The following is a 26,759-nucleotide window of genomic DNA, read 5'->3' as shown; positions in this document are numbered from 1 at the left end:
CAAACAGCCCGATCAAGAAAATCTCTCACAGGAGTACCCAGCGGCTTATCCTTTAATTGATTCCAAAGGCAGTCAAGTTGACAACCAAGGCTGTCCATCGCAGCGATTTAAATTAAACTACATATTTTTCAGCTACTCCAGGGAGGTTCTGAGCAGATGCTACACTCTCTACGCCTGCAGAAATCACTCTCATCCTACAACTACATCCGTGTGGGGGCACAACTGAAGGTGAGTTCCAAGAGGAGGCAGAAGGGACACAAGAGGTCCACCCAGCCCCTCTGCCGCCCTCATGCGAATGAGTGTCTCCTCTGTTCTGCTTTGAAAACTCTTGGTCCAAAACTTACTCTACCTCGGAACTGAAAACCTGGCTAAAGCTCCTCTCTCTGTGTTCAGGATTTTCTCTTAGTATCTCTTAATATTTGATCTGACTCCATTTATCCAAAACCATAAAAACACTGAGGACTAGCAAGCCTTCCTCATAAGACTATGTGTGATTTGGCCAACGCCATGTTATTATGATAAAATGAGATTAAAAAGCACTTTGATTTTTCTCCCCATTTTTTATTTTGGTTTGTTTTGGTTTTCCAAGATGGGGTTTCTCTGCGTAGCCCTGTAGACCAGGCTGGCCCTTGAACTCAGAGGTTGCCTGCCTCTGCCTCCCAAGTGGCGGTATTAAAGGCATGTGCCACCACTACCTAGCTTCCTACTACTTTTAAATATTAATTGTGATTATTCTAGAAACAGTTTCGTGGCCCTTAAGTTGTTTCTTTGTATTCATCTCTCAAAAGGACTCATGTTTTCCCTTCCCTTGTGTGCAGTCACTTGCATAGGCATCTGCAGGCTCATTTTGATCTTTATTTAAATTAGTTTTCCTCTAGCCATCTCATAGCCAGTTTTAAATGTGGTGGTTCAGGAGAATGTATAAGGAAATAAATGTGGTGCTGTCCTTGTTCGCTGGAGGGGAGGTATAAAAGTGCAAAAAGTGCTGAGAGGCATGGGTCACGGATGTTTCCAGAGGGGTAAGAGTATGCAGATTTGGGCACATGCATGTAACCTCAGTACTGAAGAGGGCGAGACAGGAAGATGCTGAGTCTGCCAGGGCCACACAGCCAGACCCAGCTCAAACAAGAGAAAGCACCCGTGGCTTTAGTTGGGTGAAGAAGAAAAGGATCTCTGACAGCAAAGGATGTGGGAAATGTTTTATATTTAAATTATTATTCCACTTAAGCTAGTTATACCCTCATTACTGGCATAGCAATTTTTTATTGCTATTCATGGAAGTACAGGATAATTAGGTTTTGTAGTTAATTTTCTATTAGTTGGCATTTAGATTGTGCCACCCTTTTACACTTTTCTAAGAGCAGAAATGTTGGGCTGAAAATGAGTTGAAAATAAAACAGTAGAAAGACAATGGTTCAGCTTTCTCAGCATTGCTGGAAATACTTAAATATGTATAGAGGATTGAGAAATCAACACTTAACAGCTAGTGGCTGGGCTGTTCCTTTGCTCTAAGACCATCTTATTAACAAAATTATTTTGTAGCAAGTCTTGTAGCTTAATGCTAAGTATTAAGTTAATACTAAGTACAAAGTTAATATAACTTTTATAAATAAAATTAATCTTTTGTACTGTTTTTACTGGTTTTCTATTTGGACTCCCACACCCCCCCCCCGCCTTTCTGACAAAAACAAAGAATATATGCACATAGTAAAACCTAAGAGAGGTGGCTCAGCACTAGAGAGCATTGGCTGCTCCTGTAGAAGACTCTCATTTGACTGCCAGCACCCACATGGTGGCTCACAACTGTCTGTAACTTCAGCTCCAGAGGCTCTGATATTCTCTTCTGGCCTTCGTGGGTGTCAGGCACACTCATATACTTAATTGCAAAATAAGAAAAGAAAAATCCTAAGACATATGCCTAAGTCCTATTAGGCAGAGATGATAACTAGTAATGATTTGTGTGAATATTCATTAATAAAATCATACAACAAATCCTGCTTAAAACTAAATTTATTATGTTACAATATAATCATTTCCCCATACAAATATAAATAATTTTAATATCCATAAAGGATTATGTGTATTTTAATTAGTCTTAGAATGTAGGACTCATGTGCAATTAAGGTACCTTGAGTCACGGGTAAGAGAAAATCCGGGTAAAGTTTCCCAAAACAGTAAGGAATTTGCTGATTCTGTGTGACAGCAAGTGTGGGATGGTCAGATCCAGCGTCTCAGCCACGCAGGTGGGGTTTGTGAGGTGGTGGTGTTTTAACTTACAGCTCTGCTACACTTAGGAAACGGACTTGCCCTCTTGGTTTGGTTTTTGTTGTGGTCTCAAAATGCCATCAGCCGAGTCCCAGAATTCACAGGCAAAGGAAATGCCACATTATACACATATGCCTCCCTGGAGCCCCTCTCTTTCCACGGCCCGTCATGTGCTTTCCCACATGTCTGCTAGATCACACTGATATCACATGCCTGTGGCTGAGCACTCACTCGGTAAGGGGAAGAAACGGGTGTCTTAGTTAGGGTTTCTGTTGCTGTGGTAAATACTATGACCAAACGCAACTTAAGGACAGAGGGGGTTTATTTCATCTCCCAGCTGTGGCCCATCATCTGGGGAAGTCAAGGCAGCCCTGGACCCCATGGACTGGGGTCCAGGGCTACTGCTTACAGACTTGCTCTCCATGCTTGCTCAGCCTGCTTTCTTACACCCCTCAGGGTCACCTGCCCAGAGGTGGCCCCACCCACAATAGGCCGTGCCTCCCAATCATTCACTAATTAAGACAGTGCCCCATAGGCTCACCTGCAGGCCGTTATTCTGGGAGGCATTTTCTCAATTGTGGTTCCCTTTTCTCAGATGACTCTAGCCTGTGTCAAACTGGCCATAAATAAGCCAGGATAATGGCCACGGTCCCTTTAGAACCATGAAGCCTCCCGAGCTTAGGGGCAAGCCAGTGAGAGATGATCTTCAAGAGGACTAAGTAGATCTTGGTCTGTCAGCAATGATGAAATAGGAGAGGGATGGCTGTTACGAAGAAATTTCCTTGTATGGGACAGAACTGCAATCTCCCCATATAGTTATAATAGTACTGTCTGATATTTGAGTGTATTTCGGTGTGGTAAGGACTAGACAGCAACCTGTAAGAAATATATTACTCTGTCCACAAAATTCATGAGGAAATTGAGGCTCCATAAGGCTGCACATCGATCCCGCAGTGAGGGACCGCTGACAGATGCAGGGGCTTGCCTGCTTGTGCCTAGAACACAAAGGAGCAAGTGTTCCCCGAGCAGAGGAGGTTTGCTTTGTGTGAGGAAGCTTCAGGCCAGGGCACCATCCAGGCAAAATGAGCAGCTTGTCGAGAAAAGGGTTAATCCAGTGCTGCTTCAGGAAAAACTCGCCCTATAAGCAGTTGCCATTCTCTGCTGTGGAGGCTGTTGGCACCGTGGTATATGCACCCTGGTGCCCATGTCTCCAAGGGCTGCGGATTCACCGTTGGGTTCCTGTGCTCCAGTTAGGGGCTACAACTTACCAGACACTTACCACATGAGAAAAATAATGGAGCATAGCCCTGGACTACTCAACAGCCAGCAAAGTGACTGCAGCTGGTGGCTTCGCTCCAGGTGCCACTCTTCCTCACCTGGGAAACAAGCCCGGTTATACAGTGTGAGAGCTGTTGCCAGCCTGCGTGAGCGGGCCTGTGGGAGAGAGCTGCAAGCGCAGTAGCCAGCCACGGACTGTAGAGCTCCCATGTACAACAGTCTCACGTGTGACCTGCACCCCATGCCATTGCGTCCCTGGAGCATAGAGCCGGGGTCGTCAGTGATTCAGCTCAGGGCAGAAGCTTTCAGAAAAGTGCATGCTGCTTATTTTAAGTGACAGCTCTCACACAAACAGGCCTCATAGATCTAAACCATATTCCCAGCATGAATTTTTAAAGTGACTTACTGAAAGGCACCAAGACTTTGGCTAAACACTTCAGTTTCATAATTAACGCTCGTGCGAAATGTTTGTGACTTAAGTTTCTCATGTTCATATCTAGTCTTCCATCAATGACGCTGCAGAGTTCAAAGTCGTAGCTGATGCCATGAAAATAATTGGATTCAAACCTGAGGAGATTCAAACCGTGTATAAAATTTTGGCTGCAATTCTTCACTTGGTGAGTAGGGAAAAGTATACTGACTCCCTGTGGAAACGGGGTACTCTTTTCAGATTTTGTTCCCTCTTGAAAGTAATTTATTTTTTGTGAAATTCTTGCTTGTGTTTTTGAAAAGTGTACTCTGATTTTCTTTATTGTTTTATGTTATGAAGGGTTTGCCAAACCACTATAGGTTTGGAGACTGCTCAGTTCATTGTATTGTGATTTCCCAGACCTTGAACTCAGCGCCGAGCCTAATGGTGATGGCATCTGACCGATGATTGCAAGTGCCTCCCAGGCACAGCCAGCCCATCTGAGGCCAGCACTGTAGACCAGGATGGCAAGGACATTCATAAGTTTGACTACATAAAAATATAGGACCTCTACCAAAAATGTATGCTAAGATGAAAGGATGGGTATATGGAAAAGAGGGAAAGAGACATGCAAGGCTTTCACATATAAGCATGCATATTTAGGAAGGCAGGTACGGGCAAGGTCACTTGAACTCATGGTATGTCAGAAGCTCATTGGAAATGGTGTCTTTTGTTTTCATTTTTGATATAGGGAAATTTAAAATTTATAGTAGATGGTGACACGCCACTTATTGAGAATGGCAAGGTTGTGTCTGTCATAGCAGAATTGCTCTCTACTAAGACAGACATGGTGGAGAAAGCCCTTCTTTACCGGACGGTGGCCACAGGCCGTGACATCATCGACAAACAGCACACGGAACAGGAAGCTAGCTACGGCAGAGACGCCTTTGCCAAGGTGAGACTGAACTTGATCCGCGGGTTGCAGCGTAAGTGAAGTCATGTGAGGATGTGCTCGGACACCGCTGACAGTGGGTTAAGGGCTTCTAGAAACCATGGGACCTTGTGGCCATCGCTATCCCAGTGGCGTTCCTGGCTGTATCACTGCTAGAAAAGCAAACTAGACCAACTGTGGCAATGAAACCCCTACCTCAGCGGAGTGCAGCACCGTTTACCTCCCCTGCTTCATCTTCCGCTATCTTCCAACTTACTCCGACATATTCATCTTTTCTTTTTAAAATATTTTTAACTTTATAAAATTTTATGTGCGTTGTTGTTTTGCCTACATGTATGCCTATGTGAAGGTGACAGATCTTGGAGTTACAGACAGTTTTGAGCCGCCATGCGGGTGCTGGGAATGGAACCCATGCCCTCTGGAAGAGCATCCAGTGCTCCTAACCTCTGAGCCATCTCTCCAGCCATATTTCAAAGCCATAGATACCCAAGACACCATAAGTTCTTCAGTCCTTTCCGGTTCCAGCCACAGGGCCTCTGCACAGGCCATTTCTCTGCTTAGGCTGTTCCTCTCTCCCATGTGCCCTGCTGACTCGGTCTAAGTGTTGCCTGAACACAGAATAAATTAAAGTTACTTCAGGAGGGGTTGGGAGGATGGCTCAGCAGTTAAGCATACATACTGCTCGTGCACTGGACCCAAGTTCATTTCCCACCACCTGTACTTCCAGCACCAGGAAAACCAGCACCTCCAAGGGCACCCACATTCACCCACATACAGACACACATAACAAATAATTTTAAAATGTCTCCTCAAACACTGTGTGTATGTGTTCCTTCGCCCTATTCCTGCACTCCTTGGAGACTGTGTCTTTCTTTGTACTTAGTGCTGTATTTCTAACAAACTCTATGTCTAAGTGCTCAGCAAATATTTAGAGAGTGAACGAGTAAATTCTAAGTATCCAAGTCCATTGACTCGTAGCTCAAAGTGGGAAGCGTTTTCAGAGGTGAGAGAGCAGATGTGTCACAGATGCAGCAAGGCCCAGACACATGCCAGAGAACAGTCTTCAAATACAAACAGTAGCTGGACCACCTATTTAATCATCCAGGTCGCCTGCTTCAGTTTAGCACATGTCATGTAGCTGTTTCTGTAATAGGTGATGCGCACTTCTAATTGTTCTACTCAGGCGATAACGCGTGTGCTCAACAGTCAGGAGGTGGATGGGACTGAAGACATCCCAAGTACAAACAGAGAGACTCGTTCCCAAACAGGCAAGAATTTATGGTGTTTTTCCTCTCACAGGCGATATATGAGCGTCTTTTTTGTTGGATTGTTACTCGCATCAATGACATCATTGAGGTCAAGAACTACGACACCACAATCCACGGGAAGAACACGGTTATCGGTGTCTTGGATATCTATGGGTTTGAAATCTTTGACAACAACAGGTAAACTGGGTGAGATGCTTAAAACCCTGTTGCTTATTCTTCCTTTGCTTGGGCCTAACATCTCCCATCTCGCGTAGCTTCGAACAGTTCTGCATTAACTACTGCAACGAGAAACTGCAGCAGCTATTTATTCAGCTGGTTCTGAAGCAGGAGCAAGAGGAGTACCAGCGGGAAGGCATCCCTTGGAGACACGTGAGTGCCCTCGTGTGGGCGGGGCGTCTCCTGGCTCCACCCACTCATGCCTCCCGACTCTTTTTGGGTTCTTGAACCCTAGCCTTCCTCCTTGGGGTATGCAAGTCTAGTCCATTTTGAGGGAACCAGTTCAACTCTTCTAATCCGATAGCCTGCCTTGTTGGTGCCCAGGATGTGCTCAGTTCAGCTGGAAGCCTCACAGCTCCACTAAGCTGATGCCACACGGCTTCCTGGTTGTTTTGCCTATTAGAAGCTAGCATTACTCAAAGGTCACTCACTGGGCTTAAATTGGATGGACATACTTCTGACCCAGTTGATCTCGTTCCTCCTACCGTCTTTTCCTCTACTCTGTGACTAAGTGGCAGCGAACTGCTCTCAGCCATTGATGATCCCATTCTCTGAAGACTGGGCATTGGAATGCTAGGACGCTTGTAATCCTGACCAGTTCCACATGCTTTTCCTGTCACCTCTCTCCTTGTGTCTCTTTGTGAACTCTGCCAATGAGATGTAGTGAGAGAGTGACACTGGCCCGGGTTCACAGCTCACAGACCTTCCTGTCTCTACCAGCAGACTTAGTCTATCCTCTTGTACATTTGTATATTTAAAGCAATTTTCAGAGTAGACTTTTAAAAATTGGTCTTCTACAACTTGCTCATGTTTTCTTGTAGTTATTTGTTTCTGTTTCTGCGAGATTTTATTTTGTTTTTAGGTTTTGCCGCTGTTTGTTTGTTTGGTCTGTGGCGTAGTCTGATGTTTCCCTGGCTGGCTTTGAACTTGCTGGGAAACCAAGGATGATGGCCTTGCGCTCCTGATTCTACCTTCGCCTTCCGAGTGCTGGGATCATAGACCTACACGGCTGGGCCTGGTGGCTGAGTTTATAAAGCTGTTTGCACTCTCACCACACAATAAAAATCAAGCTAGTTCTCTGATATCAAACATAGTATTGACATTTCAATTCAAAAGCTTTTTGAAATATTATATTTAAATTATTTTTATATCCATACCTTCCTATTTTCTATTTCTACTTATTCATTTTAAAAAAGAGAGAGAGAGGTATAATAAATAGCATTTCTGCCTCAATTACATCTTCGCCTTCCATTATGTGTCAAATATAGTGCCATAAAATTTCATTGAAGTATATGAGCATAAATTTACATATTTAAGATAATCCTGAGTTGTTAGTGTTATTGTAAAAGAGCTGCCTGTTGTTTGATTTAAACAGTGGCCTCTCGTAGCTATTTAAAATCTAACTCAATTAAGTTTATGTGAAGTTTCCTAAAAATTAATCTTTTGTTTAATATATAATATAACTGAAGTTGAGGGCTTTTTATCATAAATCCTACTATAAAAGTTGAGGGCTTTTTAGCATAAATCTTACCATAAAACCTGTTACTCAGACAGGATTTGCAAGCACTGATCTAAAATATCCACTGAAACTGGTTGTGGTGGCACACACCTGTAATCTCAGTGTTCCAGGGGCCGAGGCAGAAGGATTGCAAGTTTGAGGCCAGCCAAGGCTACATAATAAGACCCTGTCTCAAAAAAAATGAAAAATAAAAACCTCCTTTAGCAATCAGAATATCAAGTCCCACGGGCTTAGTCCATTAGAGGGAAGAGTAACCGCCACAGTGTGGCTACTCCAGATGCCTCAGAGAAGCTCAGGAGCCCTACAGATGAAGGAGTCTTGAGGAACTGAAACAGACCATGAAGGGAACAGCACCCAACTCCCAGGTGACAGAACAGCATGGTAGTGTGTGCCAGCATTATAACCTCTGTTTCCTTTGGAACCCTAAGCTTCTAAGCATTAGGATTTCTTTTATCACTGTAGAACATTTCGAGAGTTCTATGGGGTAAGAAGGAAACACCAGCTGTGTGTCCCATCACCCTTTCTTTCTTTCTTTCTTTTTTTTTTTTTATTAATTTATTCTTGTTACATCTCAATGTTTATCCCATCCCTTGTATCCTCCCATTCCTCCCTCCCCCCCATTTTCCCATTATTCTCCTCCCCTATGACTGTTCCTGAGGGGGATTACCTCCCCCTGTATATTCTCATAGGGTATCAAGTCTCTTCTTGGCAACCTGCTGTCCTTCCTCTGAGTGCCACCAGGTCTCCCCCTCCAGGGGACATGGTCAAATCCATCACCCTTTCTTTATCACATGTTCCAGGTTACCCTGGAGTTATTCAGACATCACATTTCTTCATCTGTGATTTTTCCCTCACATTTCTCTAAGAGACAAATACTCCTACAAAAAAAACCTCTAACCACAGTTCAATGATCCTATCCCAAAAATTAATAACAATTCCTTTAATATCGTTTCCTGCTTCATCAGTTGTTTATTGTTGCTGGTGGGGACAGTTTGCTTGATTGGATCCAAATAAGAGTTCTGCATTATGATTGATAGGTTTCTTACATAGGTCTGGGCTCATGTGCTCCCTCCCTTCCTCCCTCCCTCCCTCCTCTCCCTGCTCCCTGGGCCCCCCCCCCTTTTTTTTTCTACTTTGTAATCTTTTATTGAAAAGAGTATTTTTTTATGTAATGAGCATTTTTTTCCCTGTAAGGTTCTGAGCCCAATTCCTGAAGTGTCAATAGCACACTTCTGTGTACCTGTGTGTTCTGTGTATTGGTGACTAGGGTCTTGACTAGGTTTGGAGTTAGTTTTCTCCACAGCCTGTTTCATGGCCTGTGTGTGAATGCCTATCGGGAGTTCAAAAAGCTGAGTATCCCTTTGATTCATTTGCTTCTAAAAGTTTATAAGTAATATTTTTGTTTTTAATTTCTATTTTTATATATGCATGTGTGCATGCATGTCTGTATGTGCGCCACATGCCTACAGGTTCCATGGAGACCAGAAGAGGGCTTTGGAAACCCTGCCCCTTGCATGACAATCAAAACTGTCTACTGCCACTGCTAAATGTCCCCACTGACACAATTCATCTCAGTTGAGAATCAATGATTCAGAAACACTAGAAAAGCATGTATAAAAAAAAAAGATTAGGGTTCTGGGGAGTAGAGGTGGGATGACATCCAGTTTTCAGGCTTTCGATGAAAAGAAAGGAAATTCAGGAAAGAACACAAAAGACTAGAAATGGTGCTGAAGGCCACCACAGCACATAGCTAGCCTAGGCCTGTAGCCTACCACACACCTTTGTGTTCTGCTGTGAGTCTGTAGGGCTTACAAGTGGTAAGGGAGACAGTGCTTAGTTTACAGGCCTTTGACATGAGGTGGGACACACAGCTTGCCTGAGAGAGACCTGCGCAAGCAAGTAGAAAGCTTATTCTTATCTTTTATATGCAGTTATGTCGCAATTAGTTTTTCAAAATTATTATTCCCAGAAAAATTTATCCCCCAAATTCTCCTTTGGATTTTTGTCATTGCATGTCACATGAGTAGAACTGCAGATTCTGTGGCATACTTAATTTTCAGAAAAACATCAAATGATACTTTGGGGCTATCTGGTGGCTCTTCGTGGAAACTGTTTCATGGCTAACAGCAAGCAGATTGGGGACTCGCAGAATGAAGGAGTGGGATTGGGTGTGGGGCTGGGAGACAGGGAGGACTGAAACAAAAGCTAGTCACTTCTGCCTTAATCCACAGTCATCCCTGATGTTTCCTTCGTGGCATAAAGAGAGTGAAGACATCAGGTTAACACACGTGTTAACACGCATGCTCGTTTCAGTGCTCGGCTTCACCAATGCCGTCTACCCAGTTGACATGGGGTGTTACCTAAGTTTGTGACACACCTGCGTGCCTTGCCCGTGGGGTTCCTGTTCTCTTTGGCATTGCTCTCGTGCTTGTCCTGCAGATCGATTACTTCAACAACCAGATCATCGTGGACCTCGTGGAGCAGCAGCACAAAGGCATCATTGCCATCCTGGATGACGCTTGCATGAACGTTGGCAAAGTCACTGATGGAATGTTCCTTGAGGCCCTGAACAGTAAACTGGGCAAACATGGTCATTTTTCCAGCCGAAAGGTAATCATGAGGCCGTCCACTCTTCTTGAGCTGTAAGATTTTTGCTTGTTGTTTCGCAAGGCAACATCGCTCTACATTAGGTTAAAAGAATCTACAGTCAAATACAGGGGAAAGGCCTGACGGTCTGGTAAAGGATGTATCTCTGTGGGTGAATTCTGCTTCTCCGATACAGTGACTAAGTTGACAAGATTACTGTATCCAGGAGAGGGAGCTACAGACTGAGGAATTTGCTAGATGCTGGGAAAATGAACAGGATTCTTTAGAAAGCATGATGTCATTTATAGCCAATAGGTGCTGAGTCCTTGTTCGTTTGCTAGAATTTTGCGCCTGCATCTGATAATTCTGGCATAAGAAATTGCTTTTGTCCTTGATTAGCACCATAGTCCTCACAAAATATGGGGCATGCTCTGTCTGTACTCTTCAGACCCTGTGACCTGCAGAAAAGTGGGAAATTTTAGCTGCAGTCATGGTTGCTGCAGCGAAATGCATTCTTTCAGTGTACTGGGTAGCTTTCCAACGCCCCATTTTTTACAATCAGAAAAGGTCACAAATAAAGCACATTTGTGTAATAATTGGTGGGAGCTGTGGTTGTCAGACTCTCTCATGCTAGACCTTACATGTCATTTGTGTTTGTTTAGGTGTCTGTGTTGGGGAGGGGGACACCTTATCATCACCCCAGGCTCCCTCACAGACGAAAGCTTGTCCAGTGGTGGGACGCTGCCAGGAAAACAGGCCCCATTCCTTCCCATCCAGAATGAAACGGCAGCAGTTCTGCTCCTCTGTAAATCAGTGGCACATTGCCACCGCTGCACGAATAAATCTACCTCCTAACTACATCCTCTTCAGAATTATGTAATCTGAACCAAGAAATTCCACAATTAACTAGAGAAGAGGTGACTCGTTTTTAAATTGATTGTTGACTGACACTTTCTTCAGGCCAGTTGTTTGTTGGTACAAGTTGATCTTCAGCCAACATAGACTGAGCTTCAGCATTAAGAACCGAGGTCCCCTCAGTCAGTTCTCACTTGTACCCCAAAGGTCTAATCAAGTGGCTCTTATTAATAGGTCCAGTCCTCAATGCTGGCCTTAAAACTACCCAGAGAGAAAAGTAACCATAATCACAGTGAGACACCGAGGGGCACCTTTACCCAGGCAAAGTCCTGACTGTGAGGGAGCTTAGAGACGCCATTGTCTACAGTGTGTGGGGCTTCGTCTGCTGCCGTCCCCTCCACATCCTGCACAGTCAGTGTTGGGGAAATTACATCAAACTGATCACCAGCATACCAAATAAATCTTAAGTTGTTTTTATAATAAATAGATATATGCAAGTCTCAAAACTGACACCCCAAATTCTTATTCTATCTTTCAACCTGGTTATTTATACAACGGAGTTAAATAAGTTGATCAGGCAAAAAAAAATTAATTTTTTCATTTTATTTTACATGTATAAGTATTTTGTCTGCGTGTATGTGCACCATGTATATACAAATGCCCTCAACGGCCAGGAGAGAGTATCACATACTCCCGGGCTAGAGTTAAAGCCAGTTATGAGCTGCCTTGTGGGAACTAGGATTTGAACCCAGGTCCTCTGGAAGAGTAACTGGTGCTCTTAACCACAGAGTCATCCTTCGAGCCCCTCAAGCAGATATTCTTGAAATGTAATCTCATTTTATTTATTTATTTATTTATTTTTGAGATGGACTCCAGCTCTATGTTGCCCAGACTGGCCTCAGACTCCTGGGTTCTGGTGATCTTCAGCCACTAAAGTAACTAGTCCTAGCAGTGCATGCCAACACACTAAGCTGTCATGTTGTTCCTAACAGCACCTGAACGTCTTGTGTGTAAGCACTTGCTGCTGATGTGGTAGGAGGGGCTACTTCTTTTTCCTCCTCCCTCAGTATCCTTGGACAAGTACTGAGAGGAGGATATTTAAATTGTATATGTTTGGAAATTTGTGTATATGTATTACTATGCATATGTGCTTGTGTGTAAGCAATATATAGGAGGTCAAAGGTCAATGTCCCATATATTCTCTATTACTCCCTAACTTAAAAAATACATTTATTTATTTACGCACTTATTTGTTTATTTATTTATTTTGATATGTACATGCACATGCATGCCTTGGCACACATGCGGAAGTCAGGGGACAACTTTCAGGAGTTGGTTCTCTCCACCATGTGACTTCCAAAGATCCAACTCAGGCTGGTGGCAAGCACCTTTAAACACAGAGCCATCCCACTGGGGCTTCTAGTTTATTTTATGAGACAAGGTCTCTCACTGAACCTGGACCCCACTGAATGAGCTATACTGGCTGGCCAGCAAGCTTCATCCTCCTGTCTCTGCTTTGCCAGCACCAGGATTACAAATATCACTGTACCCAACTTCTGTGCAGTTGCTGAGGGTCCAAATCAAGTCCTCTTGATGGCACAGCAAGCACTTCACAACCGAGCCATCTCCCCAGCCCTATTTTTTGAGGAAGTTTTGCCTAGTAAAGGAATGAAATGAAACAGCCAGGCTATCAGGGTACTTAAATCACCACACACCTTTATACCTTTGGGCTGTATGTTGAGCCAGGCATCATTTGCTCCTGCTAACTGGTCAGATAGACTTGCTGGCTTACTAAATAAAAGACTGATGACTTTTATTTGGGGACTAAAATCTTCCTTTTGCATTAGAGGTACCATGAAGAAGCAGTCACATGATCCAAACAACCATAAAATATTTTAAAATTTAAAACAAACTAAATAATAAGTATATAACAGTACAAGAAAAAAAAACTGGAATTTTTGTGTGTTGAGGACAATCACAGCTTTTCATTTTATCCAAAAATATGAATGGCCCATAATTTGAGTCTTATTCCTTCAGGAATTTTACAAATTAAAGGATTCTTCAAAATGGTAGATGTTGGGGGAGGCAGGCTAAAGAGAGTGCTTGAAAATTAAGAGTGCATACTGATCTCACAGAGGACCAGAATTCAGTTCCCAGCCCATGTCAGGCAGCTTACAACTGCCTTAACTCCAAATCCAGGACTTCCAAAACCCCCACGCTCACAATGTGCAAGCCCTCACACACACCATTAAAACTAAAGTGCATCTTTGAGAGAGCAGGGGGCGGGATATATTTTGGAGACTCCTTTATGTTAGATGCTTTGGTCTCATAATTCATTTAACTCTCCCCTTTCTCAGATAAGTAATTATTTAAAGAGACAGAGTAAGCCTCCAACTTCCTGTAATTCTTCATTTGTGAAACTCTCAGATAGCTTCCTTTAGCATCTGAAGCCTATTGTCCTCAGTAGGATTGTGTGCTGTATGGCACTGGCATCTAAGTGGCACTGCTATTACAGTCCTAAGAGGTACTGTGTAGAATTTTACTTGTCTGCCTGCCTGGTGCTACTGCAGCAAAGAAAATGGGAGGAAGTCATGAGCAAATCCAGGGTCATACAAAACCTACCATTTCATAAAGCATTCCCCTTCGATGATAGAGGATGCAAGGTTGATCTTTTATAAAGAGCGCCTAAACTGGAGTCCAGCTCAGCAAGCAGATGAGCCAAGCCACTGTGTACTTAAAGGCATGGTCCTTTCTATTTCTTGGAGCCTTTCCAGGGCTACTACTTACTAGTAATGTGATGTAGTGCCCGCTGTCTACCTCGCTGAGCCTCAGTCTCCACGTGTGTGAGAGGGACAGTGTTATACTCTTAAGAGTAGATTATGAGGACAGTGATAGGTGTGTGCCTCACAGACAGTAAGCCTTCGGTGTGATCCTCCCAACTGGAGCATGGAAGAGAAAGATATAAGTGTCCGTTTCTCAGAAAGCCGTACTTCTCCCATTGTCTGGCTGTCCCACCTGCTAGGGACCATCCTTTACATCCAACTAAATAAAGGGCATCATTTGTAAACGTCTGGCTACATTGGGTATGGAATAGCCATAGTTCATATTCATTGTCCAGACCTGGCCACTTGGCCATATCAACTGTTAGAGCAGCCAGCAAATGAAAGCCAGCTGTGTGCTGTGTGAATTTCTGTCAGAAGCCTTTACCTTGTCAGCCATGTATGTATTTAAACAAACCCCATGGAATGTGATTTCATTTAGATATCATGATTTGTGTTGTTTGGTCATGTTAAATTGGAATGTACTTTTAGAAGTTGAAAATGCCTTTTTTTCACATTGATGTCCTTTTTAATCTCTCAGACCTGTGCCTCAGACAAAACCCTAGAGTTTGACCGGGACTTTCGAATCCGGCATTACGCAGGTGATGTGATGTGAGTATCTTACCCTGGTGCCCAGCATGATGATTTGCATGCACCCTCTCCTCAGAAAACGGGACTGGGAAACTGTTTTTCTTGTCTTGTGTTGGGGCGGGATTTTTTTGTGGGGAGTCCTTTTGTAGGTCAGCACATTTGAAGAAAATGGCGTTGCTTCATTTCTTTTTTGTCTCTCAGACATTTGGTTTGAGCATATGTTGTGTGACCATGTGTACTTCCTGGTGTGGCTGGGACTCAGTAAACGTGAACCAGTGTATCAAGAGACCTTGGAAACAGGTTAAGGGCTCAGGGCAGACACACAGATAAGGTGGGTTCAGCCCACAAGAAGCCAGCAGGTTCATGAATGCAAGTAGATACGCCCAAGTCACAGGAATGTAGGAAAGGACTAAACTGGGGGCGGAGGGAAGGGACACATGGCATTATGGAAGCCATGAAGAGTCTGGAGAAGTCTTGCTGGAGGAATCAGTGTTCAAATCCAGCACCGTAAGAGAAGCCTGGAGAACGTAAGGGAGGGGACTGCAAGGCACTCAGAGTGTGCAGGACCGCAAGTAGCTGCACCAGCAAAGCAGGTCTACTATATTATTGTCAGATAGTGTTTCAAAAATTTTTTTTATTGACTTAGAATAAAAATAACCATTGACATGAAAATGCCGATCGGTGTGAAGATGACCTGAGTATGATAGGCTCCAGGTGCTCCTGTAACAAACTATCACAAACCAGTGACTTATAACAGCAGCCACGTGGCCTGGGAGTGTAGCTTAGGGGTGAAACGTTTGCCTGGCACAAGGGAGGCTCCCAGCACCACAAAAACAAGCACAGAAACAGGAGTGTGAGCTTTCACAGTCTCATAGTTCAAGAAGCAGGAAGTTCAAACTTGAGTGATGGCAGGTGACACCTTTCCTGGAGGCTTCTCTCAGGGAGACTCTGCCCTCTTTCCACCTTTTGATGCTCTGGGCAGTACATGGCTTGTGGGTGTGCCTCCTATGGCTGCCTCCTTGCTACATTGCTTCCTCCTAAGTGTTAGCTCTCCCCTCCCTGGTAACAGAGTTTGGTGGCAATTATGGCCCCCCCAGTCTGCTATTGGATTAGTTCCTTCTTTCAAGATCCTTAATAAAATCACATCTCTTTACCACAGAAGATGCAGTCCCAAGTTTCAGGGAGGCTGATATGGTTGTCACTTGCTGTGGGGTCATCGTTCACTGCTGTGTTTGTTATGCATTCACTCTTCATTGAGCCCTGTTCTTCATCTTATTGTTCAAAGAGCTCTACCTTTTCCTAATTGGTTACGTTACGGATTCTTCCCACATAACCCATTACAAGAAGAGATTAATCAAGACAAAAGCAAATAATTATCTTTATAAATGCTGAAAAGACATTTAAGAAACTTTAATCGCTATTTCTGACTAAATTAAAGCTCCAGAGTCGTAAAATAATATGGCTCAAAATTATCATTCCCTGTCAAACTAGCAATCACTGCAAGGTGTCACCGTGTTTCGCTGTCTTGGCCCTGTACCCAGGCTTTAGACAAGTACCACGAAAATAAGCCCAAACCTCATTACGCTGCTGTCTAATGATCAGGGTGGTATAAATGCAAAGCGGGCAGAGGCCTCTGTCCCCAAGTCCACCTGGTTTACAGACCAATCAACTTCTAAAGAATGAGTGGACATCTGACCCAAAGTCTCGTGGCATGTTTATGGGAGAACTGAGGCAGTAACTAGGTTTCCAGGCTCCTGGTCCTGAGCTCCAACGGGCGTTCACTGCCTCGGGCTTCTTTAGCCTTTCAGTCCTCTTCTGGGTTTTTATGGCTTATCTTCCATCTGCACAATACTTTATAGTGTATGGTATCTGACCAGAAGGGGCTTTTCATACAAGATATGTACCTATGTATGTGGTTAGATATATTTCAGCATAAATACACACATGCACATACACATGTGTGCATGAGAAAAGATAGATTATGATTACCATATGAGTCATAGCAAGTGTTGTGACAAACTCTGAGTAAGAAAACACTATAATATTTTTAGGTGCTATGGTAAGCTGGGGAGGCTGATGCTGCCGGGCTCTGGGTGCTAGGAATTATTTTTATAGGAAGAAGTGGGAAGGGTGGTGAAAAATATTCAGGAAGTAGCAGGAGTGTGTCCATCCTTTCCATAGTACAGATTGGAAATGCCTGGAAAAGTAGACTGAGATCAGATCACAGTGAAACTTGACCATTCTACTATGGTCTTTGAAATTCACTCTGTGTGGGTGTAACAGTAGATTAAGTGTAGGGGGAGTTCATATGTTCAGGTAAGAGTGACAGGATAGTATTAGGAGGGAGATCTAGGTTAGGCAGGCAACAAAGTAATTTTGGATGTGGTGACCTTAAAATCCCTGTGGATGGCACACCTTGAATAATTTCTTTCTTTTTAGAATTAAATACATAAGGTAAAAGATCAGGGTTCAAGACCTGAGAAATGTTGATGTGATTGTCAAGTAGTAAATGGAGACAGACGAGAGAGCAGAACTGCTAAGAAGGGGCTTAGAGCTACTGTTTGCAAGGTCACTTAGCTCGTGCCTGACCACCCAGAACCCCAGTTACTCTTCTACCCCAGCATGGAGTGGCTCCCATACAGGCTTCTCTGGTCACTACAGCAGTACAGTTCCTCTGCCTTGCGCTCTTCTCACCAACTGCCATCTTAGCGGCCTTTCAAAGCCTTTTTTCCTGCCTGCCTCCAAACTCCGAATAGTGAGCTCATCTCTCTGTAATGCTCCTGCATGTGCCTGCTTCCAGCCCTTCATTCTGCCCGTTACCCCGCGTGATCTGCCGGTCCTTTTCTCCTCTGCTTATCCACTTCTTACCATCCTTTGCAGTTCTCCTTGGACTCTTTTATACCGTGCACACTGAGTGGTACTTAGGCAAGTCACTTGACCTCCCCACGGATGAGACAATTAGTTCCTGTATGTGGCTGGTTTGCTTTTATCTTAGGAATGCTGGATGATAAATACAGCTATCATCTTGAGGTAAGCACTAGCCAGCAGAAAATGATGTTCTTTCTCAGAGTGATGGGACTGGTGTTCACTTTCCTTCTGAAGGAGAGGAGCAGAGTCGTTTTATTTAGTGTGCAAAGTCCGTCCTTTACCTGAGAGCTAAGTGAGCGGGACATTTTGAAGTTGGATTGCAAAACTAAACAGAAAGGCCCGTGAATGCCTAGAGAGGCTGACGCTTGGCTCTTATGTGGTGATGATGCATATATTCTGTTCTTTCTCCAGATACTCTGTCATTGGTTTTATTGACAAAAATAAAGATACTTTATTTCAAGATTTCAAGCGTCTCATGTATAACAGGTATGATTGTTCATTACCTTTGCCTTAAATTTTTTGACATACATTGCATAGTAAATGTGTGTGCACATGATTACTTTTATGTGACAGTTCTAAGGGTTTTTAGCAGGCTGTTCTGCTTTGTTATGCTTAATGAATGAAAAGGTCTATGAGCTCAAGATTATAAAATCTGTAGACTAGGGGCGGGGGCTACTTCCAATAAGATTTGCCTTGATTATCCTTGAGTTGTCTCTTACCAGGCTTCTGGCACTCTACACCAACATAGTCAGTAGTCCCCAAGCCAGGCCAGAGGTGACAAGTGTCAAGTAGCGTCTGGTCCACCTAAAGCTGTTACATTCCTACCACAGGGTCTTTGTGCCAGGTATAAGCTGCTCTGCTGTCAGGCTGACATCTGGCATCATTGAGCCTTGGTCCTGACTGAGCAAGAGAATTTCCTCACAAACTACTTAAAGACAAAAGGCTATACAGAACAAAACCAGGCAAGGGATAGAACTTTACACCCAGTATGGAGAGAAGGTTCAGGAAGATGGAAGAGGCTTCTTGGCCATCATTCTATAGATGAGCGAGAACTGCTCACTCATGTAAGTCTAAGTAGTTCTTCAGTAGACTACAAAGTCAAATTGTATAACTTTAAGCTGCATATCTCTGTGTGCTCTGAGATACACCTGGGAAAACAGTTTAGAAACTGCTCTATTATAAGTAGAGGTTCAGGGGAGGCACTAAAAATAGTGTGTCCAGGAAACAGCCCTTACTAGAGGCAGCATCCATCAGACACCTATGTGAAGTGAAGGAGGGAACCACACTGTTATCTGGCGGAAGAGTATTTCAGGCAGAGAGAACAGCTGGTCCAAGGCCCCAAGGGAAGAACCAACTTGAGAGTATTGACAGCAAGAAGGCTGTGTGCTAAAAACAGAGTGGGACACAGGGGGAATAGTAAGGAGTGAACTTAGAGATGTGGGCAGGACCGGAATCCTAGTCTGTGAGCCAACATAAGGACCAAAGTATGAAGAGAGGAAACAATTGGAAAGCATAATCTGGTGTGGTTTGTACTGAAGAGATCACTAGTACCACTGTGTAAAAAACAGTCATGAACAAGAGTGCAACTAAGGAGACCAATAGAGGCTGGCTTAGCAGTGACAAGGTGAAAAGGGACCAGACTGGGTAATATCCAGAAAGGAGAGCTGAGCTGTGAGCTGGTGGATGGCTAGAGCCCAGATATGATGCTGAAGTCTCATGTGGGAAGACAAGGCATGTTTTGAATGTGGTAGGCTGAAGTGAAAATGCCAAATAGGCTAATAATGTAGAATTGCATCTGCATCACAATGTCACTATGTTGATGGTATTTAAGATCATGAGACTGGAAGAGTTATCCACGGAGTGAGTAGATTTAAAAACAAAACAAAACAAACACAGAAAACCAGTAATGGAGAGAAGAGGGTAAAAGTAATTGATCCCTAAATGGTCCAGCATTTAGTCAAACCAAAACCCAACAAAGAAAAAGTGAGGGCACTCTAAAAGATAAAAGGAAAGCAAGAAATCCAGTGTCACAGTGGTCCACAGGGGAATGGGAGTGCTTAAAAAATAAATTAATTAAAAAATTAAAAGCAAAAACCAAAACAAAACAACAACAAAAGCACAATAATGTGGCTCAAGAGATGACTCAGCAGCCAAGAGCACTTGCTGCTCTTCCAAAGGACCCACATCAGACATCACAATTGTCCATGACTCCAATTCCAAGGATCTGATGCCCACTCCGGACCTACACAAGTACTGCATACATTCGATGTGCATACCTTCAGGCACATACACGTGAAATAAATAAATCCCTTTAAAACAGAAGAAAACAGTAATAAACTATATCAGGGAAACAGGTAAATGCCAAGATTAACCAACCCTGTTTGCTCATGGAACTCTTGAAAAGACTAATTTCTGTGCAGTAGTCAAGACAAACATATGACTTACATGGGCTTGAGAGAGATTAGAAAATAAAAAGATGGGCACAAGATGTTTAAATAATTCTCTCAAGACTTTTTGCTCTAAAGTGGTTTGTCGGTGGATGCTGAAGCCACCAAGAATGAGGACAAAGCTGTCAGCAGTAGAAACTTACAAAGATATCAAAGTAGGAAAGCAAGTCCATGCAAGAGCTGGACACGGGAGACAGTGACTTTCAGAAAAGAAATTTAGTGTTCAGTGTATCAGGTAATGTGCACCCATTTAAGGAACGAATGGCAGTCTAGCATTTCTCTATGTAGAAAATGTTAAACTTGAAAAATAACATTTGATCAATGGTGATATCACAGTGTGTTGTCAGGCTTGTGTTCAAAAAGGAACACAAATTGGTATTTGTTACATTCGCCCATTTATCATGGCCCAGAGAAGCAGCTGACAGAGCAGCACCTCTCGGAGGTGGACTAGCATAGCCCAGGATCACAAGCCTGGGGTGGAAATGAAGTAATACACAGATGTACTTCCCAAAATATCGAACAGTCACATAGAGTGCAACACTTGCATCGGTATTACAGGCTTTTTTCTATATTGGAAAAACCTGCTCAGGAAGCTAAACAGCAGTGAAAACTTGCTTACTAATTGACAGTGAAAAATATTACCCATAGAAGGCAGCGTGGTTGTGTGCTTGGTAAGCAAGGACTTAGAACAAAGGAACTTAGATAAAACTGACAGGTAGTGGTGCTGGGCGGGGGCAAGAGGAATCCATTTTATCATCTTCCACAGTAGTGAAAAGATTAAATGTCTGCTCACCACTGCTTACCTCATGTGTCTTTGTAATGGGGAGGTGACACTTAAATGAGACATCTTTACCTGTGAACACTTCTTGGTGTTTCTGTGGCCGACCAACCTCCCAAACTATGAATGCATCCTTTTTGGTATATGTCAATGTGACTCTTGGATCTCTAGTCCTTAGAGCCCAAAAACTGCACATGCACACAGGAATGATGTATACGTTCACTTATGTGCACATGTGTCTGTAAATGAAGAGTGGAGCAGGTGGGTGGCCTGCCAAGTATATGAACTTTTACTCATCCTCCTGTTGCTCACTTCTGTCTTAACTTATATACATGTTGGGTTTCTGATTTTGATTCTTTTAAAAAAAAAAAAAAAAAAAAAGTTCTAGGGGCTGGAGAACTTGTATTCTTCCAGAGGACCTGAGTCCACTTCCCAGCACCCAAATCAGGTAGCACACACTGCCTGGAACTTCAGTTCCAGAGGATCTGGCACCCTCTTCTGGCCTCTACTGGCTTCTGCACACATGTAACACACACATACACACATGCATGCACACACGCACGCACAGAGTAAATCTAAGTATTTAAGATACCTAAAGCAAACAAACAACTGTTTTGATAATTTTGTATACATGACTTTGCAACCTCAAAATTCTCTCTAAAAATGACTCTGTCTGTTTGGATTTTTTTATATCAATTCTAATGTGATGATACACAATCATATTTTAAGTCTCCCCCCTTCCATCCACTTACACCATTATATAAGAATTAGTGTCCAGTCACGGCCAACGGTGAATAAAGTGGAGGAAGAATTTAGGTTAGAAACTGCCTAGATCCAAACAAGAGTGATCCTCAGTCTCCTGACACACGTAAGAATTCCCCAAGTATACACAGCAGTTTTCTACCATCTGGAAACCCTGCTCAGTGGGTGTTTGGAAGGTGTTACAGGAGCCCTGTACACCAGAAGTAAAGGGCCATCACTTGAATTACTTCTCTGCTTAAAGGAAAGAAAGGAAAAACAGCGTGCTTTTATATGTTCATTTTTATACGAGTGTGACTGGAAACCATGGACTAGAGCTGTATAGAGATCAAACTATTTACAAACCAGAGTTCCACATTGTCTTCCTGGCTCTGTTGATGGTAGTTGGTCCTACACAGTGGTGGCTAGAAGTGTTGCCCTCTCCGCACTTGCAGACCCAGCCAACCCTCACATCACCACTTCTTCCTTCTGGCACCATCCATTCCTCCATCTTACAGTGATTATTTTGAGCATGTATGAAACAGAAATTCGCAGTGTGCTTTGGGGAACCAACTCAGTTTCCCACAAGGGAAGAAAACTGGACGTCATAACGGAGGAACACTTAGCAGTAAATGCCTGTGTTAATTATCATCGTTTCCTAACCTCAAGTTTGTAAGAAAAAAAAAAAAAAAGATTCTGACAAGAAAAAAATTCCCCCAATGAAGCAGCACTTCCAGTTCCAGCTGCTTTCAAGTGCAAAGCACCCAACGTAAAATGGAAGAAAACTGCAGCCGAGGTGCTGCACACATTTTATGAGAAAATACGTCCACAGAGTCAAGTGACAAATCTTTGGCTCCAACATGGAATTGACCTGCAGTGCATTTTTAGATTTGGATCATAGTAGCCCTGGTGTGATGGTAAAATAGTGCTGGGGCACTAGCTCCACCTGTGAGTGTGTTCATAAACCCAGCTCGGGCAGACGGCTTTGCTAGAAACAGTTATGTTTCTGTCCCTAGCTGTGCATTTGTTACCTGTCAGAAGATGTTTTCACTTTCCTATTGTCTGCCATGACGTGAGAACCATTTTCCTGCCAGAGACTTGTCTTCATTTTTTTAGCCATTACAAAATCTGTATTTTACAGATATGTGTGTTTATTTATATAAAATAAGATACATATGTGTGTGTGGGTTCTAAGAGCCACATTATCTGTGCAAGAGATTTCATATGTGTGTGTATATTCCCAGAGCCACATTATCTGTGCAAGAGATCTGCATAGGAACTTAATGGATGTCACTTTAAAGAAGTATAAAGCATTTCTTAAGTGCTACAGTTTGGAGATTTTCTGTGGTGCAGTATTGGTCATTGTATAATCATGGTTTTCTGGATGCATTCCTAGGACACAGATTAACAAGACCAATTGCCCCTTTTTAGTCACCTTATTTAAATGCATCATTTTAATCATTTTTTTTCCTTGTGTTTCTCAGTTCAAATCCTGTGCTGAAGAACATGTGGCCTGAAGGCAAACTGAGCATTACAGAGGTGACCAAGAGGCCACTGACTGCTGCCACCTTGTTTAAGAATTCTATGATTGCTTTAGTAGACAACCTTGCTTCAAAGGTAATTATTTTCTAGTGTGCTTGAAAATACATGGATTCAATTTTTAATATACATTAACATACATTGTGGAGAACATATGTGTGGTTTACTTTTTAGGTAATTATCGTTAATTAAGTTGAACAGTATATATTCAAAATGAACAATAGAATTTTATTCCTACTTTTAAAAAAACTTGACTAAAATACTTGTTTGTATCTCAGACGACTTCCTTTCTTAAATTCGAACTTTTTATTCTACTATTAAGGTCAAGGGGAAATTGCCATTGTGGTTTCAACTGTGTGTATGATATACTCTGCCTGGCCAAATTGAATCTGTGCTGGGAAGCGGGGCATGGCCAGGGAGGGGAGGGAATCAAGGTGGAAATAGTTGACTGTAACTATCCTCACATTGCTTTAAATGATTGGTCTCACAAATGATTAATGACAACTATTCCTAATTTTTGCTGTTTCTTTTAATGCAATGTTGTCTGATAACTTGAGTCTGGGTATTTTTCCATTTTATTTGTAAATAGGAGTTTTATTTTTCTCTCCCTTAAAGAATAGATTTCTGCTCCTGAATGCTGCTGTTGACAGGTTTGATAAATTAGCAGCATTCTGGGACTCGTTATTTTTAGCTCCTTTGTATCTTCCTCTTCTGGTAATTTTATTGTATGTTTTCTTCTTTGTTATCTTCTTTTAAAAAATCTACTTTCCTTTTAAAAGAATTAATTTGCATCTATGCTTCACTATGGTTATATTAAGCAAATGCCGCAAGCACACATCTATTCAGTAGCTTTCTATTTTTTCCTTAGCCTCAACTCATAGCAAATAAGCACAGTCCATCGTCATGTATAAGTAAATGTCCAGAAAGACAGAAGCTCACGGTCTAAAGGCTAGAATGGCAGCCACAGGCCTGCCCCTCCCATCTCTGCATCTCACTATGCTATCTTTGATTGCATCCAGTAAGAAGACGATGAACCTAGAAGCAAAGCATGCAGCACAGGAAAGAGCTACCTGCTTTGTGGAGGATATTTACTCAGTTAACTAGGGAAATAATCATTGCTTTTAGAAATAGATAAATATATATCGTGGTTTCAGGAAGATTGCGGCCATAAGACCTGTTTATGCTGCACAGCAAGTTCCAGGCCAGACTTGGCTGTATAGTGAAACCCGGTCTCAAACACAGGAAACTATGAAAACTAAATTCCAACCTTTTCTAATAATCAAAACAACCCCGTGCCCAAAGAGTAGGAGATATGTATTCCTTTCGAGTATACATGGGGTACTTTGTAAGAATTGGCCACAAGTTGGATCAGTTATGCAAGTATTTTGATACATTCTTCATCCTCAAAGCAGGTTATTTAAGTGTGCTTGAAAACTCTAAAAATAAAATGCTTTCCTAAGTAATTCACACATTTAAGAGGATATTATAATGAAATTATAAAGTATTTGGGACTGCTTGACAAACAATTTGTCAATATTTATAGGATGTTATTAAAGTAAGCCATTTGTTACAGCTTTATAAAGCAACAAAATGACTGAAAGTAGGTAAGTACAACTCAAAGAACCAGAAGAGAAACTGAAAAGAAAACCTAAAAAGAGAAGAAAATAATTTTAATAGCAGAAATTAACCATAATGGAGAAATTAAAAAAAAAAAACTAGACAAAACCTGTAATAAAACTGATTTAAAAAACAAAAACAAAACAGGATGATGAATGAAAGGCCTCCATAACCTCTGACACTAGGAGTCAGAGCGTTATGAATAACTGGCTGCTAACACATTTTAAAATTTAGTTTGCTAGAAACATGTTGTTAAAACTGACTCAAGATAAAATAGAAAGTCAGGATAAAACAGTGACCAGAAGGATTCTGAATCACTGATCAGAGGTCCACTGCCCTCCAGCTCCATCAAGAGCAGCACAGGTACAGTCTATAAAACTGCAGTCCACAGCACCTGTCAACTGTATGGGCGGAGAGAGGAGAGGCTGCCACCCAACTCATTTATAAGAGTTTTATTATACAATACAAGGCTAATATGAGAAGATAAAAGGTTAGTTGAATGTAAGAACACAGACAAAAGATCCTAAAAGTTGCTTTTTCTGGTAGCATAGTAAATACAGTGTCCAAGCAACACAAGTATTAAGTAAATTTTTCAAAAAATCAACTTTCTGATTACAACCAGAAACTGGTAAAAATGAAGGAATATGTAAGCCAGGGGCTGTGTAAATATAGAAATCAACTGAGCAGAAGCCTTAAAGCTGCCTTTTCATCTGTAAGGGTGGGTGAACTATGTCCTTGAACTGAAATCTTGGGCTTGCCCAAATTAAACATGTGAGAGAGAGAGAGAGAGAGAGAGAGAGAGAGAGAGAGAGAGAGAGAGAGAGAGAACGCACTACAAAGACTTGTATCCCCAAATCCCACATCTAGAATGAACTAGAAATAATCCTTCATTGTCGGCAAGGAAACTGCCTATCTTAGTCTTTGATACTTAGCCAAAAGGTGTCAGGTGTTGGAAGGCAGTGAGTCTTTCTTGAGAATATGTAATTATAAGGCAGTTTTGATGCCGCCCGCATTCACACTACCTGAGTGGGCTTTAAAAGCTTCCGCACATCAGTTTAGTTTAAGGTAGCCCAGATCTTGTATTGCCCCAAGCCTCTGAAAGAAGCAAACATAATAATTTTCTTAGGGATATCACCCTCATATCAGACCTTAAAGACTTTCCACAAGGGAAATAGGAGCTAAAGAGTGACTGCAGGGAGTGGGATGGGTGGTGCCCTCTGGAGAGCTGGCTCAGCAAGTTAGAGCAGTTGTTGCTCTTCCAGAGGACCCAGGTTCAATTCTCAGTACCCATCTGGTGACTCACAGCAATGGGTAATTCAGTTCCAGAGAAACTGACACATTGTTCTGGCCCTGTGGGAACCGGGCACACATGTGGTGCACATACATACATTCAGTCAAAATACCTCACAATACATAAAATAAATAAATCTTAAAAATAATGAAGTTTTTTTTTTAAGTGACTTTAAGATGCTATGTGCTAAAGAGAGATTAAACAGCAGGCCCAGATGAAAACACCTGATACTAGAACAATCACAAATAGAATCCACAGCTGGGGAGCTGGGTTCAAGCATGACCCTAACCCCCATGTAAAGCTGAATCGTGGTACATCTCTGTAACCACAGTCTGGGGAGCAGAGACAGACAGATCTCAGGGCTCACTGCCAGCCATCCTTACTGAAACAGTAAGACCCTGGTTCCGTGAAAGACTGCCTCACAAAATAACATGAGGAAGTTTTTTGACGAAGATGCCCTACATCAACTTCTGGCCTTCCTATGCCTACTTGGCATGTGTACACACATATACACACCAAAACCCAAAATGTTTAATATACCTCAAGTGAACCTTGGCCTGGAAATATGAGAAAGAGCAAGTAACAAGACAAGTTACAGAAATAAAACTGAACAAAAAATACTAGTGAAAATTTAAAAATTTTTAAATATCTAGAATTATACTTAGAACTATAAAAGGTTAAGATGCATAGAGACAATATAAACACGTAGCATGCATGTACTCA

At 42.4% G+C, this 26,759-nt stretch overlaps 1 protein-coding gene across 1 annotated transcript in view; it reads left to right on the top strand.

Moving 5' to 3' along the window:
- Myo1d (myosin ID) overlaps positions 1-26,759 on the top strand; it is a 304,092-nt gene that overhangs the window by 99,971 nt on the left and 177,362 nt on the right. Inside the window, exons 6-14 of the mRNA XM_051158110.1 lie at positions 133-228; positions 4,044-4,160; positions 4,704-4,907; positions 6,204-6,349; positions 6,427-6,541; positions 10,347-10,517; positions 14,709-14,779; positions 18,038-18,112; positions 23,074-23,206. Of these exons, the coding sequence (XP_051014067.1) occupies positions 133-228; positions 4,044-4,160; positions 4,704-4,907; positions 6,204-6,349; positions 6,427-6,541; positions 10,347-10,517; positions 14,709-14,779; positions 18,038-18,112; positions 23,074-23,206 (1,128 nt within the window). The remainder of the gene's footprint in view (positions 1-132; positions 229-4,043; positions 4,161-4,703; positions 4,908-6,203; positions 6,350-6,426; positions 6,542-10,346; positions 10,518-14,708; positions 14,780-18,037; positions 18,113-23,073; positions 23,207-26,759) is intronic.

This window comes from Acomys russatus, chromosome 16 (assembly GCF_903995435.1).
Source record: "Acomys russatus chromosome 16, mAcoRus1.1, whole genome shotgun sequence".
Taxonomy (NCBI): domain Eukaryota; kingdom Metazoa; phylum Chordata; class Mammalia; order Rodentia; family Muridae; genus Acomys; species Acomys russatus.
This window is presented reverse-complemented; position numbering and strand designations above follow the sequence as displayed.